The sequence below is a fragment of the Cryptomeria japonica genome, chromosome 1 (genome assembly GCF_030272615.1).
Source record: "Cryptomeria japonica chromosome 1, Sugi_1.0, whole genome shotgun sequence".
Classification (NCBI taxonomy): domain Eukaryota; kingdom Viridiplantae; phylum Streptophyta; class Pinopsida; order Cupressales; family Cupressaceae; genus Cryptomeria; species Cryptomeria japonica.
This window is the reverse complement of record NC_081405.1, coordinates 660697457-660714225: the sequence shown is the minus strand read 5'-3', so window position 1 is coordinate 660714225 and position 16769 is coordinate 660697457. Positions and strand designations below refer to the sequence as shown.

The 16769-nt window shown below is 32.5% G+C and overlaps 1 protein-coding gene across 1 annotated transcript; it reads left to right on the top strand.

Moving 5' to 3' along the window:
- The first annotated feature begins 2847 nt into the window (after positions 1 to 2847).
- LOC131050464 (ABC transporter G family member 29-like) lies at positions 2848 to 16131 on the top strand. The gene is made up of 24 exons (XM_057984649.2): positions 2848 to 3095; positions 3452 to 3572; positions 8528 to 8616; positions 8716 to 8800; positions 8894 to 9053; positions 9147 to 9223; positions 9502 to 9555; positions 9824 to 9914; positions 10011 to 10312; positions 10775 to 11056; positions 11145 to 11461; positions 11681 to 11841; positions 11921 to 12028; positions 12271 to 12417; positions 12508 to 12570; positions 12877 to 12983; positions 13169 to 13501; positions 13607 to 13897; positions 13986 to 14069; positions 14548 to 14681; positions 14768 to 14995; positions 15101 to 15272; positions 15400 to 15654; positions 15859 to 16131. Exons 1-24 carry the CDS (start codon positions 2872 to 2874, stop codon positions 16129 to 16131), a joined length of 4158 nt encoding a protein of 1385 aa, XP_057840632.2. The 5' UTR covers positions 2848 to 2871.
- The last annotated feature ends 638 nt before the right edge of the window (positions 16132 to 16769 follow it).

The following is a 16769-nucleotide window of genomic DNA, read 5'->3' as shown; positions in this document are numbered from 1 at the left end:
ATTAATATTTTTATATTTGATCAGTTTACATTATTTTGAAATTCAATTTAGAAATGTCACTTTTATGCGGTCAAAATTAAACAATTTTAGTTGTGTTGGCCACTTCCTTTATAAAAGTGTGACATAACATTGTGCTTTTACCCCTACATAAAAATGTAATCAGGCGTCATATATTAAGCACATCCCTATGCATACCACCAAAAACAAGGATGTTTCTGCCTGTAACTTAATAACAATTATGATATGATCTGATCGATGGTGATACCCTGGAGGCTTTTGATTCATTTCCTTTGTATGACTTAATGAGAGGGAGAGGTCATACCTCTTCTTCATGTATGCTCTTTGGAAAGAGACACACCCTTTCACCATTAGCACCGTTTGAAACAGTGCAACTCTTCATTATTTTTGTCATTTCAGAGGGACACAACCTTTCACAACCAAATATGCACTTCTTGGTTTTCAAATTATCCCCCCTCAAATGAGGTACTCTTCTCCCTTTTATATCTCATGTTTGAGGGAGACACAACTTTTCATTCCATGTCTTTTGATCATTCATTAACTTGATTATATTTAATTATAATCTTTTACATTTTATTTTTATTTTTATTCTTGCGAATTTTAATTTTATTATTATTATTATTCAATAAATTCTCTTTCAAAGTGGGGACATCACAATATATATGGAGGTTGTATTATCCACTAATAGTTTTTCTTTGTAGTCTTCACAAAAAGTGGCAAATAGAAATAAGGCATTCCAAGTTGGCCTGGATGACGACCAAGACATAATAAGGTATATATAGGAGTCAATTGGTAATTATCATCATGTTTAGTATTGTGTTATTATTGAAGACTATTGGAGGTATGGATTAGGAGGTGGCCCTCTTGAAATGACAAAACAATATATTTCTATCACATTTTTTGTTACATTTTTCTATTGTACAAGTTGTTTTAATACAAACTAAGTACAAATTTAATACAATATCCAATAAATATTTCAAACTAAATATTTTACCAATAGAATGGTGTTTTATATAAATTTATATCATAAAATATATTTTTTGATAAATAATTTTAATTATAAATTTTGACTTACATTTTTTTATTATATAATTTATTGTGTAATGATCAGTTTGAATTATTCTCTCTTATTTGAGAATTTGTTTATAAAAATAAATACAACCACATTCATAATGTATGTATTTATTGATGTCATTACTATTAAATGAGTTGTTAGAAATGTCTGATCTTAAGAAAATGTGCAATTTCATTATCAAAGTATTTCATGAGCTGATCATTAGAAATTTGATTAACTCATGAAATACTTTGAGAATGAAATTGCACATTTTCTTAGTATCAATCATTTCTAACAACACATTTAATAGTAATGACATCTATAAATGCCTACATTATAAATGTTTATTGTATTTAATTTTTTTAAACAAATTTTCAAACAAAAGAGAATGATTCAAATTGATAATACACAATCAATTTTAATATTAAAAACTTAAGTCAAAATTTATAAATAATTATTTATTAAAAAATATATTTTATAATATAAATCAACGCATCCACAATCAATTAGCATTGAGGACAACACTATTGTAACTTGAGAAGAGAATATTATGTCGTAACCCTATAGTATATATTGGTTTTTTTCTTACATAAGTTACATAATCATTATTATAATCATGTATATGTGTTTAGCTCATCCTAGAAGTTACTCTTAAGTACCTAAGTTGGTCTCGATCATTGGCCAAGACATTGTTATATATATATATATATAGAAGTTAGTGGCTAATTATCATCATGTTGAGTATTGTCTTATTATTGAAGACTATTGGAGGTATGGATTAGGAGGTTTCCCTCTTGAAATGAGACATCAATATATTTCTATCACATTTCAAGTTATATTTTTCTATTGTACAAATTAAGTACAAACAATTACAAATTTGATAAAACATCTAATAAATATTTATTAGAAAGGAGGCAATAAACTCAAAAACACTTTGAAAATGAAATTACACATTTTCTTAAGATTACTAACAACTTAATTAATAGTAATGACATCAACAAATACATACATTATTATAATAAGGTTGTATTCATTTTTATAAACAAATTCTCAAACAAAAGAGAATGATTCAAATTGATAATAAGTGAAAAATTATAAATAAAATTATTTATTAAAATGTATACATCACTCTATTGATAAAACATTTAGTCTGAAAAATCCTAAGATTGTTTAGCTGAAACCAAGACAGAAAAAACAAATGCCACGGGATTAAACGAAAGTCCAAATAAAAGAATGATCAACAGAGGAGGAGCAGTAACAGCTTCCATTTATATTATTATTATTTTATATTGAGAAGGATCTCTGATTTATGTTTGTAATGGAGAAAAACATCCCCAAAATTTAATTTATATGGAGCAGAAAAATTAAAAGTTACCCTGTAACCAAACAATTGAACATTTTGATGTTCTGATCGTATACATTTTTATGGAGAAGACAAGTATAAAATACAAAGTAGAAAACTGATGAAATCTTAGCTTAAGAATTTGAGGAAGATTACGAATATGCCTCCTGTAAAATAAAACAAGTGCCGAAATGAGATTAGAGATTCCTACCATGCAATTCTCTATTCTTCGATTGTTACAGAGCATGAGTAGCTATATAGGAAGGAGATGGTTTAATTATTAACTTGCATGGTACAGAGTAGATTTGAATTCAGAAGGATGGCATCATTAGAAATTAGCAGAGCAATGAGAAGCCCAAATAGCAGAATGTGGGGAATGGCAAGTCCATTGAGTATTTCTGGCAGATCAAGTCCATTTGAGAGAAGAGATGTGGAGGATGATGAAGCTGCCTTAAAAATGGCAGCTCTTGAGCAGCTGCCAGCATTTCACCGTTTGAGAACTGGTCTCATGTTTGAGAGTTTTAGTGAAGATGGTGAAGGCCATCGTAAGGAAATTATCAGAGAAGTTGATGTTCGGAACATGGGAATCAAGCAAAGACAGAAGTTTATTGAGAAAGTTTTCAAGGTGGTGGAAGAAGATAATGATCAGTTCTTGAGAAAATTGAGAGCTCGTATAGATAGGTGGGTTTTACAGACACTGGAACTTTGAAATAACACATGTGAATTGTTTTTGCTCAGTGTTACTATTCAATTGTTTTGTTAAAAAATGGGATAGGCTCGTTATCGATACATAATCGTCAAACAGATGCATAAGAAATAACTCGTGCGAGCAGTGAGACTACTAAGACGAACAAATATGTAGTTATTAATACATAAGATGACCAACTTCTTTTTAGTTTGCGGATGTATTTTTAATACATTTTAAAATATTGAATGCAATTAAATTTAAAAAATGCTGTTCTTTTTGTATGATGAATTGTGAAAATCTCTTAACAATGATATATTTCTGATTAACAAATGTTTATGATGATGTACAGAGTAGGGATGAGGATCCCAACTGTAGAAGTTCGGTTCGAAAATCTGACAGTAAATGCCGAGTGCTTAGTTGGTGGGAGAGCACTTCCCACACTTACGAACTCAGCCAAGAACTTCTTAGAGGTAAGTTAGATTTCAGTAAAGTTAATCCATCATAGATAGGCAGCAGAGCTTGCTATCTCTAGAGGTTCAAGAAGCTTAAGAAGGCTCACATTCAATTCATCATGTGTTTTGTTTTTTATTTTGTGATTTTTTTTATTAAATCGTGATTCATAATTAATTTATGTGATTTTACATCATTGTTCCACGGGGACGCATCTCCCTCCAGGCCCACGTCCCCTGTCTCCAAAACTTACGTCTGTGGAACATTGGTTTATAATTATGGACAGATTTACAAGACAATTGCAATCTCTAGAGTCATCATTCCTCGTGCTTAACGTTCGTGGAACATTGGTTTATATTTATAGACAGACTTGCAAGACGATTGCAATGTCTAGAGTCATCAAGTTATTTCAATTATAAATTTTTAAATTGATTTGTTTGTTATTCTTTCGGATTCAACCGTGTAGATTTGAACATTGGTTTATATTTATGGACAGACTTGCAAGACAATTGCAATGTCTAGAGTCATCAAGTTATTTCAATTATAAATTTTTAAATTGGTTTGTTTGTTATTCTTTCGGATTCAACTGTGTAGATTTTTACGTTGCTAACATTTCGGATCAAACACCATGATCCATCATCAAGGTAATAAAGCAAGTGAAAGAGCAAGAGAGCGGAATATGGATCATGGTATTTGATTCAAAATGTTGGCAACGTAGACTGTCAAAACTTCATGAATTCAATTCTAAATTGATATTAAATATTGTAAATTAGTATGTATTTCCCTAATAAATATGTTAAAATGATAAAAGAACTTGCATACAAAACAAAATTCTTAAATTAACTATTGAATTAAAATATTCTTTCTATATTCATATTAAATTAGATCATTTCAAAAATAACTTTCTAACTTGATATTAAAATATAATAATGACCTAATATTTAAAATATCTTAAAAAAGAAAAAACATTATAATCTAAAATTTTTATGTATTTCTCTAATAAATATTATAAAATATTATATTTATTATTAAGTTGAAAAATAATTCTCTATATTGATATTGAAAAATATATAAGATAATATTTAAAATACTCTAAAACTAAAAAAATCATTTATATTTTCATTTTTAAAAACATTTAACAAATATCATAGATTAAAATATATTCTATTTACTTATAATTTTTTGAAAAAGTTTTATATTTATAAAATTATATAAAAAAAACAAAATTTGATAAATTTCCTATTTTATAGAAAATTGTGGATAAAGTTCAAAATTGTCATATTTTTTAAATTAAACTTTCATCTTTTGACAACCATAAATCTCTCTTGCCATTATCACAATATTTGTTGTGTTTCTAATTTCTTATTAAAAATTTAGAAAATTTATTTCTCTTTTTCAACAAATTAGAAAATTATTACATTGTTATTTTAATTTTTGCTTAAGTAACTTTTTTAAAGTTGTTATTGATCTAATATTAGATTTTTATTTTAAAAGAGAGATATGTCCATTTTATTATTATTATGCAGAAGGCATACCCTATATGAAATTTTTCACTCACAAATCAACGATTCAAATTTGAGGAGAAGGATGCAAGACTATAGAATTGATCACAACCAGATACTTAAATGTAGGAAAATAAATATATTATTAAGTTTCTACAAAAAAATAATTTAAAAAAAGGTAACTAGCTTTATTCTAATTCATCTTTAATTATTTCTCTTGTCAAAAAAAGCTAGTTATTGTATAATAATCATATTTCGAATTAAAATATTTATATTATTACTATTTTCTTTTATGAGAAAATTTTTAATGTTACCTTCTTTTACTAGACATTCTATTTTTAATTTATTTTAATTCTTCTACTTTTCTTTTTTCAAGATTATTTATTTATTAAGTTAAAATTTAATTTTAATTATTTATATCTTCTTCGAATTACAAATAATAATTAAAAGATATTAGAATTAATCTAACTTGTATTTTTGTGTTATTAAAATTTTGTTTATTGTAGAGTAATTAAATATTTGAAATTTATTTTAATTTATATAATAAAATAAATTCCAACTTAAAACCTAAATTAGATGTTTAGAACAAGAGAGCAAGAGACAGAAACTAAGTATTGATTAGTCATTTCATCCCAGTAATTTATAGATAGATGTGTCCTCGAAGAGTTATACTAAGGGTAACATGTCGTTTGATTATTATCTCCATCTATATCTCTCTTCGAGCTATCTATAGCTCCTTACCTCTCCTTGTATCTCTCTCTTTGTCCCATCTATCATTCCCACTATATCTATCTATGTATCTCTCCCTCTCCCTCTCACTCCCTCTTTTTATATATCTCTACTTCTATATCCTCTTTCTCCATCTCTCCCTCACTATATCTATTTATATGTTTTTCTCCCTCTATCTATATCTCTTTCACTCACACACATTCCATATTTCTCCTTCCCTATCTCTATCTCTATATCTCTCTCACTCACACAAAAACATACTTTCTATTTCTCCCTCTCCCTTTCTATCTCTATCTCTATCTCTAGATCTTATAAACTATTCTTCCTTCATCTCTCCTACTCTCTTTCTCTATATCCAATCATTTCCTATCTCCCCCTCTTTCATTGTTGCCATCTTTCTATCTCCTTCCATCTCTTCCTCTCTCTCTCACCACCTTTATATTTTACAAATTATCTATTCTCTCTCTCTCCTTTCTATCCCTATCTCCATATCTTTCTATCCCTGTCTCCATATATTTCTATCCCTATACATCCTTCTCTCCCTCTTCCTATCTTATCTCTTCCTCTCTCCCCATCGCGCCCTCTTTTTATATCTCTACTCTTTCTAATATGTATACGCATAGAGTCCTTATTTCTTACTTCCTATCTCTATCATTTTATCTCTCTATTTTCCCTCCTCCTTATCACTCCCTATTTCTAAGGTCTAAACGTTTTTGTCTATTACTTGTCTTTGTTGCCCTCTTCTCTCTCTCTCTCTCTCTCTCTCTCTCTCTCTCTCTCTCTCTCTCTCTCTCTCTCTCTCTCTCTCTCTCTCTCTCTCTCTCTCTCTCTCTCTCTCTCTCTCTCTCTCTTCCCTAGACCTCCCTCTCTCTATCTTCCCCTACTCTCTATTTCTCCCCATCTCTCTCTTCTTCATTCACTCCCTCTCTCCCTATCTATCTCTTTATCTCTATCTGTCTCTCTCTTTCTCTTCATGTATATCTCTACATCTCTCTATTTCTCTTCCAATATATGTGCATCTCTCCCTCTATCTCCCATATTTCTCTCGCCCTCTTTCCATCTCTATTTGTTTATCCCTAGATCTCTTTGTTTATCAATCTCTTTATCTCTCTCCCTCTGCCCCTCTCTCTATATGTCCTTAGATATCTATCTCTCACTCTATCTCACCATCTATTTATCTGTATCTCTCTCTCTCTTCCATTACAAATCTCTCTCTATCCATTTTCCCTCTTCCTCTCTCACTCTATCTTCATCTCTACCTATATCTTCCTCTCTCCCTTATAGATCTCTAGACATGCCTCCTTTTATCCATTCATCTCTCTCCCTCTCTCTCTGTCCTCTCTCTTTTTAGACCTTTATATGTCCATATTTGTTTCCCTCTCTATATCTATCTCTCTCTATCACTTCTTTCATCATCCCTCTATCTTTGTCGAGTTATATTTATATATCTCTACCACTATATCTCTTCCTCTTTATATATCACTTACTATCTCTATCTTTTTAATCTCTCCCTTTCTCTCTTTTTATTTTTCTTTTTCATCTTTATCAATTCTTCTCCCCTCTCCCTTTTATCTCTACATATATCTCTCCTCCTCTCCATATTCGTCTCCTTATTCTCCATCTTTGTCTCTAACTCTATTTATATCTCTATCTTCTTCTTCTTCTTCTTCTCTATCTCTATCTTTATCTCTTTACCCATCTCTCTCTCGCTCGTCCCCCTTGTATCTCTCCCTCCTTCTAGCACTATCTCAACCTCTCTCTTGCTCTCACCATATTTTGTCGGTAATGAAACTTGTTTTTCTTCTCGATTTAAAGGTTTTGTTTCAATTATGATTGGATCGTTGTAAGTGGATACATAGTTAATTTGAAGCTATCACTTGTCTAATGAGAACTTTGTTACACAAACAACATTATGACCTACCAAGTGACCTCATGTATTGCCCAATTATATGCAAAAAAAATTGACTAATGTTTTTCCTAATTCACCTCTTTCGGCATACCCATTGCACACCAAGGTGCACTTGCTAGTTGTAGTTTTCATGAAGTAATACTATTGTAAACATAACATGAGTGTACTGGTAATGGATCTTGATTATCTTCTTCATTTAGAGGTTTTGTTTCAATTGTGTTTGAGGATCCTTGTAAGTGGATGCATAGTTGACTTGAAGCTATCACTTCTCCATTCAGAACTTTTTTTTTAACAAACATCATTTGCCAAATGCCCTACCAATTGACCTCATGTACTACACAAACACATGCAAAAAGTTGACTAAATTTTTTCCTAATTGATCTTTCCCACCTCTTCAATGTACCTATTGCACACCAAAATGTGATTGCTAGTTTATTTTCATTTTCATAGAAGATTATAAATATTATCATATGATAAGTCACATATTAAAAAACATAACCCATGTAATAGAAAGTGCAATATAGAACTAAAGAATAGATTTTAATCAAATTGGTGGAGAATACACTGAAATGTTTATATGATTTTATTATAGTTGTTTCTAAATAAAACCCATGTCTATTATAGTTCAAAATTTTAAGAAACATACAATATTGCTTATTTCCTATTCATAATGAGCTTTTCTGCCTGAGCTTTTCTAAGGCAGAAAAGCTCAGCTGAGGACTGGCTATCGCTGTTTTTCATGTTCCTAGATTTTTGAATGTCAATGGTATTTAGTTCTCGGAAAAGGATTTAATTAGTGGTTGACAATTTAGGATTGGACAATGAATGAATGCAGGGCATGTTGGGAATGGTTGGATTATCATCGACTAAGAAGACAAAACTAACTATTCTTAACGACGTTTGCGGGATCATAAAGCCATCCAGGTAAAATTTGCTTAAGATCTTTCAAAACATTATAGCCTGACATACAGATCTATTTAGAAATTTCAGCGATTGTGATCAGACCGGATGTATCTGTTGCAGACTTACCTTGTTATTAGGCCAGCCTGGATCTGGAAAGTCTACTCTACTTTTAGCTTTGGCAGGAAGATTGGACAAGGAACTCAAGGTCAGAACAAATTCTACCATTCACGTAATTTACAGGAGTTTAAATTATACTACAATTTTGGATTTTCTACTTACACAATTATAATAACAACAGGCGACCGGTTCCATAACTTACAATGGGCATTCAATGGACGAGTTTGTCCCTCAGAAGACATCTGCCTATATAAGTCAAAATGATCTGCATGTAGGGGTGATGACTGTTAGAGAGACAATGAATTTCTCTGCAAAGTGTCAGGGTGTTGGTAGTAAATATGGTATGAAACAAGACATTTCCTAAATTTAGAGTCACCTGCATTTTATCTTTTTAGTCGCAACTGATACTTTTGTTGTATTGACTATGTTAATAGAAATGCTCTCCGAGCTGGATAAAAGGGAGAAAGAAGCTGGAATTTTGCCAGATCCTGAAGTAGATCTTTTCATGAAAGTGAGCTTTTCCTATTCTCTTTCCGTAGTCTTTGTTAGGGATATTATTATTGATCAAGACAAATATTTGAGTTGTAGAAAAACAACCGAAAATTAACTTCTTCTATATCGTCCTAAGTTATCCAACAAGTGCATCCAAAATATATTTAAACACTTATATCCAAAAACTAGGCATACTAAAGTTCCTTGGCATTTTCATATTTTTCAAGGTTTAAGGTTAGTATTTGACGAGGGTAGATCTACAATATTGATATTAATAATACTACGTTGAGATTGCAGGCAACATGTGTGGAAGATATAGAAAATAACCTTCAAACAGATTACGCTCTGAAGGTGGGTGAGTTTTTCATCATGAGGTTGCATTATAGAAACAAGAAAAGTAAATATAATTTTTTTTTGCATGTACTACCAAATTCAATACGAGTATTCTTGTCTTGGAATTCCAAACAAAACTAATTCTTCATGAGTAGAGATCACTTAAATTCATCTTTTCCCTTCTTTTTCTTTATTGAAAAGCCTATAATTTCTTGCTGTAACAGAAATATCATTTTGTGAGGAAATATATCGAAGAATGACTTGACTAACTCCAATTTGGAAACAGATTCTTGGTTTAGACATATGTGCGGATACAATAGCAGGAGATGAAATGATTAGAGGAATTTCGGGTGGACAGAAGAAACGTCTTACAACTGGTATAGATATTAAATAATGCATTCAAATGCTATTTTTTCCCACGCTTTTATGGGCCGACTGTAAAATTTGTAAATGATTCTTTTGTCTGGCTGTAGGCGAGATAATTGTTGGACCGAAAACTACTCTTTTTATGGATGACATTTCCACGGGCCTGGACAGTTCTACAACGTATCAAATTGTTAAATGCCTGCAGCAATTTTGTTCCCATATGAATGCAACTATTCTCATGTCTTTGCTTCAGCCTGCACCAGAAACATATGAATTGTTTGACGACATAATACTTCTTTCAGAAGGACAAGTTGTCTACCACGGGGCCAGAAAACACGTGCTTGAATTTTTCGAAAGCTGTGGATTCAGATGCCCCGAAAGAAAGGGTGCTGCAGATTACTTGCAGGAGGTAAACAAATTTTTGAAATCCTTGTATAATCAATTTTAACTTACTGTTGTCTAGATTGGATTTTTATTTTCCTAATTTTGTTGTGCGATTAGTAAAATTCTAAAGGTGTATAATTTTGATAATCTTTTTTAACAGTTATTATCTATTTGGCAATTCAATCTTTTAAAAGAGAGGTAAACAGCTTGTATAGTTTCTTCTCAAGCGTGGGTATTACTTAAGTTTAAGCTATGGTAATACTAGTGGAAGACCACATTCCCTTTAACGACCTAAGGAAGTCTCCCTGAGAGTCCATCGATTCTGCAGGGCATAATGCTGAAACAGCGCCACCCAAAAACAACGAACACCGCCCTCATTTTCCGAGCATATAAATCATTACCAGGCACCACACTATTTTTTATCGCATAATATTCACCTTCATTGTATTTTTCCAAAATGCACACGTGACTGGGTTATGATTTGCAGGTGACTTCAAAGAAAGATCAAGAGCAATATTGGGCTGACAGGAGTAAACCATATCATTATATCTCTGTGAAGGAATTTGTGGATATGTACAAGAGTTTTCGGGTAGGCAGAAAACTCTCCAAAAAATTATCTGTACGATACGACAAGCTTACTAGCCATAAAAAATCTCTGGTATTTACTAAACACCTAATTTCTAATATGGAGATCTTCAAAATCTGCTTTGCTAAAGAATGGCTCCTTCTCAAACGCAATGCCCCCATCTACATATTCAAGACTGTACAAGTAAGCCTTTATGTGCACTGAGAAGCTCTATACTATAATGACTCAATCTTACTGTAAATAGGCCTCATTAAAGTTGTTTATTATGCAGATTATTTTCACAGCATTTGTAGGAACCACAGTATTCTTCAGAACACGAATGCACCAACGAAATGAAGACGATGCAAATTCCTATCTTAATGCTATGTTTTTTAACATCATTACAAATATGTTCAATGGCATGTCTGAGCTTCCATTCACAATTGCTAGACTACCAGTATTTTATAAACAACGAGACCTTCTACTATATCCTCCATGGGCTTTCTCTCTTTCCTCCTTATTGCTGAGTATTCCAATATCATTTCTGGAATCAGGTGTTTGGGTTGCCATGACGTACTATGGAATGGGATTTGCTCCTGATGTTGTCAGGTAGGGTTGGAGATTGAATTAACATTGATAGCTGAGCACTCTCAAGTCTTAACCACTCTCTGTTTTCATTTTACTAATATCTTTTTTAGAACTTCCTTCTAGGAGAGTGGAAGTTTCATGAGAAGTATCCACTGAGTTGAAAATAATTTTAGGGTCTTTATCTTTGTGAGAATGTATTTTTCAGAATATTTACATTTAATAGTGTCGCTGGCAATACAGGTTTTTCAGGCAATTCCTTATACTATTTCTGCTACATCAGATGTCATCTTCCCTATTCAGATTTCTAGCAGGACTTTGTAGATCAACGACTGTATCCAATAGCGGAGGATCACTCACTTTAATAGTAATTTTACTGCTTGGAGGATTCATTATCACCAAAGGTACGTCATCCTTCTCAAACTTACTAAAATAAGAAAAATGTTTGCCCAATCTCTCTTGAACATTTTATTTTCTCTGCAGATAGCATTCCCAAGTGGTTGGCATGGGGGTATTGGTGCTCTCCGCTATTGTATGCGCAAACTTCCATTGTTTTGAATGAGATGCTTGATCCCAGATGGAATAAAGTAAGTTTCAATCGATAAAGACTAATCTAATTATATATTAAATGCTGTAGCAATTTAGTTGTACGAATAACAAATTAGCAACTCAAGAGGTGAATGCAAAGGGACAGTAAACATAATCGGCCGTGCATTGATTATAATACGAAGCTGTTACTAGTAATTAAAAGAAAAGCTTAACTAGTTATTTACTTTTTGGATTTTTCAAATTAGTTCGTTGATTTTGGGTTTATATTGAATTACAGACTACAGAATCTTCACCAAACCTGGCCCTTGGTGTACTTGAAAGGCGTAACATCAAGCGCGAAGCGTACTGGTATTGGATAGGAGCTGCTGCTTTGTTGGGGTTTTTAGTGCTCTTCAATTTTTTATTCACAATTTCGCTTACATATCTAAATCGTGAGTTCACTCACTATTCTATACCTTTTTTTTAATCAATTCAAAATTTGGGCCTTTCTGCATGCTAAGAATGATTTTTGTGTTGAGAAGCTCTTGGCAAGCATCAGGTTGTAATACCAAAAGACAAGCTCGCACAAGGCCAAGAGCCCCAGCGTGGTCAATCAAAATCTAAAAAAGGACCACCTAAAACATCTCCCAACAAAAATGGAAAAGGCACAAGTAAGACGTTTTTAACTTTTCTCTTTTAAGAAATGATCTGGCATTTTGAAACTTCAAAACTAGAAGATAAGCAATATAAAAGAATCTGATTTTCTTATTTGCCTTGTACAGCATTTATATATTTCTTTCAAGGTAAAATCTTATCTCTCCCGGTTTGCTCAACAGTGTTTGCTTATGCAGAAGAAATGCAGATGCATCAGATGAACAGGCGGTCAATCAAAACAGGAATCAGTTCAACAGATTTCGATGTAGAAACGGGTGGTTTGGAAAAACGAGGAATGGTCCTTCCTTTCCAACCATTGACAATGTCTTTTACTAATGTCAATTACTTCGTTGACATGCCTCCGGTACAACCCGCGTTTAACTCTTCTACTCCACTTATTAAGTTGATAATTATCTGTATTTGCTTGAGTTTTGAAACATTGATTTGAGTATTTATAGGTATCTAAATCTGTTTATGTATCCCTAAATTAATGGATAAGATGGTTCATATTGAGTAATATTTGACCTTTTGCCATTGAACCTTCTGCAGGAAATGAAAGAACACGGAGAAACAGAGGATAAACTTCAATTACTTTGTAATGTAACAGGGGCGTTTAGGCCAGGAGTTCTCACTGCGTTGATGGGGGTTAGTGGGGCTGGAAAGACGACACTCATGGATGTTTTGGCTGGAAGGAAAACAGGAGGATATATTGAAGGAGATATTAGAATCTCTGGATTTCCCAAAAAGCAAGAAACGTTTGCTCGTATCTCTGGTTATTGTGAGCAGAATGATATTCATTCTCCACAAGTGACAGTGAGAGAGTCCTTACTATATTCTGCATTTCTTCGTCTTCCAAAAGAGGATGATAACAACACCAAAACTGTAAGTCCCAAGCTCAAATTTTGTTTTGCATTTTCAATCCTTGCATGGTTTGATATGATTCGGTTCTTTAGCCCTCACTGAATCGACTCATTTGAACTACCACAGGCCTTTGTAGATGAGGTTATGGAGCTGGTAGAATTAGATGGTTTAAGGGATGCATTGGTGGGTCTTCCTGGTGTAACTGGTTTGTCAATAGAACAAAGAAAAAGGTTAACAATTGCTGTGGAGCTTGTTGCCAATCCATCTGTTATTTTCATGGATGAACCAACTTCAGGACTAGATGCCAGATCAGCAGCTATTGTCATGAGAACTGTACGCAATACAGTTAATACAGGAAGAACCATTGTCTGTACCATCCACCAGCCTAGCATTGACATTTTTGAATCTTTCGATGAGGTAGAAAAAGTCTGAAATGATTGTTTGACGCTTTTTTTCTATTTTTAATTATACTTAGATATCGATAACGGGTCCATTTGCGGTGCAGTTGCTCCTAATGAAGAGAGGTGGTCAAGTCATCTATTCAGGACCCTTGGGTCAAAACTCTGGAGACGTTGTTGAGTATTTTGAGGTGAGTTCATCTATGTTAGAGCACTTTTAAATAGGTGTAAGTAAACTAAATTAACTTTGTTATTAAAGTTATCGAAGATAAAATCTCGTATAAGAGAGAATACTATTGAATCAACGGTTGAGGAACACAAGTGGAATTTAAAATTCACAAGTACATTAAATTGTTAAAAAATTGTAATATAAATATTTATATGAGACGATATATCTTGCCATATAAATCCTTTAGAATTTGAGATCTAATAAATAAAAGGTAACTAGTTAGCAAAACAATTGTATTGAGGTCTTACAATAAACAAGAGAACTTAAAGTTCAGATGACTAAGTAGAGAAGCGATAAATTATGAAGATCAAATAGAAATCAATTTGTATGGATGAGAAAAACGTAGAAATGAATTTGTGGTGTCTTTAGAATTTTAACAACATAAAATGTATTAGAGATAACTTCAAGGTCTTATATTTTATCTTTATGGTTTGTTATAGGCTATTGCTGGAGTACCAAAGATAAAGGATAAGCAAAATCCTGCTACATGGATGTTAGAAGTTAGCTCTACTACTGTTGAGCTTTTTCAAGGAATGGACTTTGCAGAATACTACAAGAACTCAACTCTCTATGAGTAAGTGCCAGTTCAGTTCAGGACCTCTATGTAACACATGGATTTTTCAATATAATCAAATGACGATGGATGCCTTAATGATGCAGGAAGAATATATCATTAGTAAAGGAGCTATCTGTTCCAACATCTGGTGCAAAAGATCTTTATTTTCCAACCCAGTATTCGCAATCTTTCTTTGGACAGTTTAAATTTTGTCTGTGGAAGCAAAATTGGTCGTATTGGAGAAGTCCAGGTTACAACAGCGTTAGAATACTAACTAGTTTTTTGGTTGGTGTGATATTTGGAGCTATATTTTGGAAGGTTGGAGGAAAACGGTATGTGCACCGTTGTACAACATATGAACATTAAGTATATTTGTAAAGGCAATCTAGCTTCTCAAGAAATTGCAAGGATATTAACAGCAAATGTGTTTGCATCAGGGATAACAACATAGACCTCTTTAATATCATAGGGGGCATGTATTGTGGAGTGTTGTTCATAGGAGTAATGAATTGTCAAACAGTACAGCCTTTGGTTGCAGTGGAGAGAACTGTTTTCTACAGAGAAAGAGCTGCAGGAATGTATTCCGCAATGGCCTATGCTTTGGGACAAGTAAGTCAATTTTCTTGGGATTTTTCTTATGTTAACACGAAATCTTGCAACACATTCTACACTTTATCGAACATTTCACAATTAAGCAACATATGGCTTTGTTAATAAGCTTATCTTGGCCGTGCAGGTGATCATTGAGATTCCATACGCCATTTTCGAAACACTTGTCTATGCCATTGTACTCTATAGCATGATTGGTTTCGAATGGACAGTTCAGAAGTTCCTGTGGTTTTTTTTCGTCAATTTCATTACATTTCTCTATTTTACCTATTATGGGATGATGGGTGTCTCAATCACACCAAACGCACAAGCGGCTGCAATTGTTTCTGGATTTTTCTTTATTCTCTTCGCTTTGTTTTCAGGGTTTTACGTTACTAAAAAGGTAATCAATTATTTTTTCAATAGGTTAATCAACTTCTTTCACTAGTAAAAAATTCAAATAATAAGGAAAACAAATACATGCTCTAAAATGTTCATATTATTATGGCTTCAATAAATTCAAAACTAAAGATTTATCTCATCTTTTATTTGGCTTTTAAGATGTCGCCTCATGAAAAACGTATTGATTTCCTCTGTATTGATACAGAAACTTCCAAAATGGTGGGTTTGGTATTATTGGATCTGCCCAGTATCATGGACAATTTATGGACTCATCATTTCACAGTACGGAGACATAACCGAGCTCATAGAGGTAGATGGAAAAAAGACAGGAACGCCGCTGAATCAGTATTTAGCAGACTATTATGGATTCGATAATGATTTTATGGGTGTTGTAGCTGTAGTGCTTTTGGGCTTCACTTTTTTCTTTGCATTTATGTTTGCTTTTTGTATAAAGGTCTTGAATTTCCAGCACCGCTAAGGACCTGATTTACATTCTGTCTATAGAGTCTTTCGTAAGGTCTGTTCTCCACCCATATGATCAGCTCCAAACAGTTTTTCGACTGTTTCCTTGTGATTGTGAATGCTTTAATAAACTTACAAGAAAAGTTAGAATCTAAATCATGTAATGGGCAAGCTTTTTTATCAATTTTTTTAAAAATATTTTTTTTTGTCTTTATTTGATTTGTATACGATTTTCTAAGTATATTTAGTAACTTACATATTTATAAAAAGTGTTTTATAAATATACATATTAATTAAGAAAATATAAAAAATATATATGTAGGTTTATAATATTTTTTATTATGTATGATTTAAGGAAATTTAAGTAAATAGCATAAAAACATTAGAGATAAAATATTATCATCTAACTAAATATACATAATTTTATCAAGAGAAGATGGTGAATTTTCTTATTTATAAGAGTTAATGAAAAGTTTTATCTAGGTGAGTTTGGGGAGCCACCTACCATCTTCAGTCCTAGACAATAAGAGGTACAAAAACCTCCAAAATAGTGCACCCATGAGCCTACCAATGTTAATGCTAACCTAAAATACTAAACAATATCACCATGCAATGAAGGAGTCCACCCCCTTCCTATGAGGAGGATATTGAGTG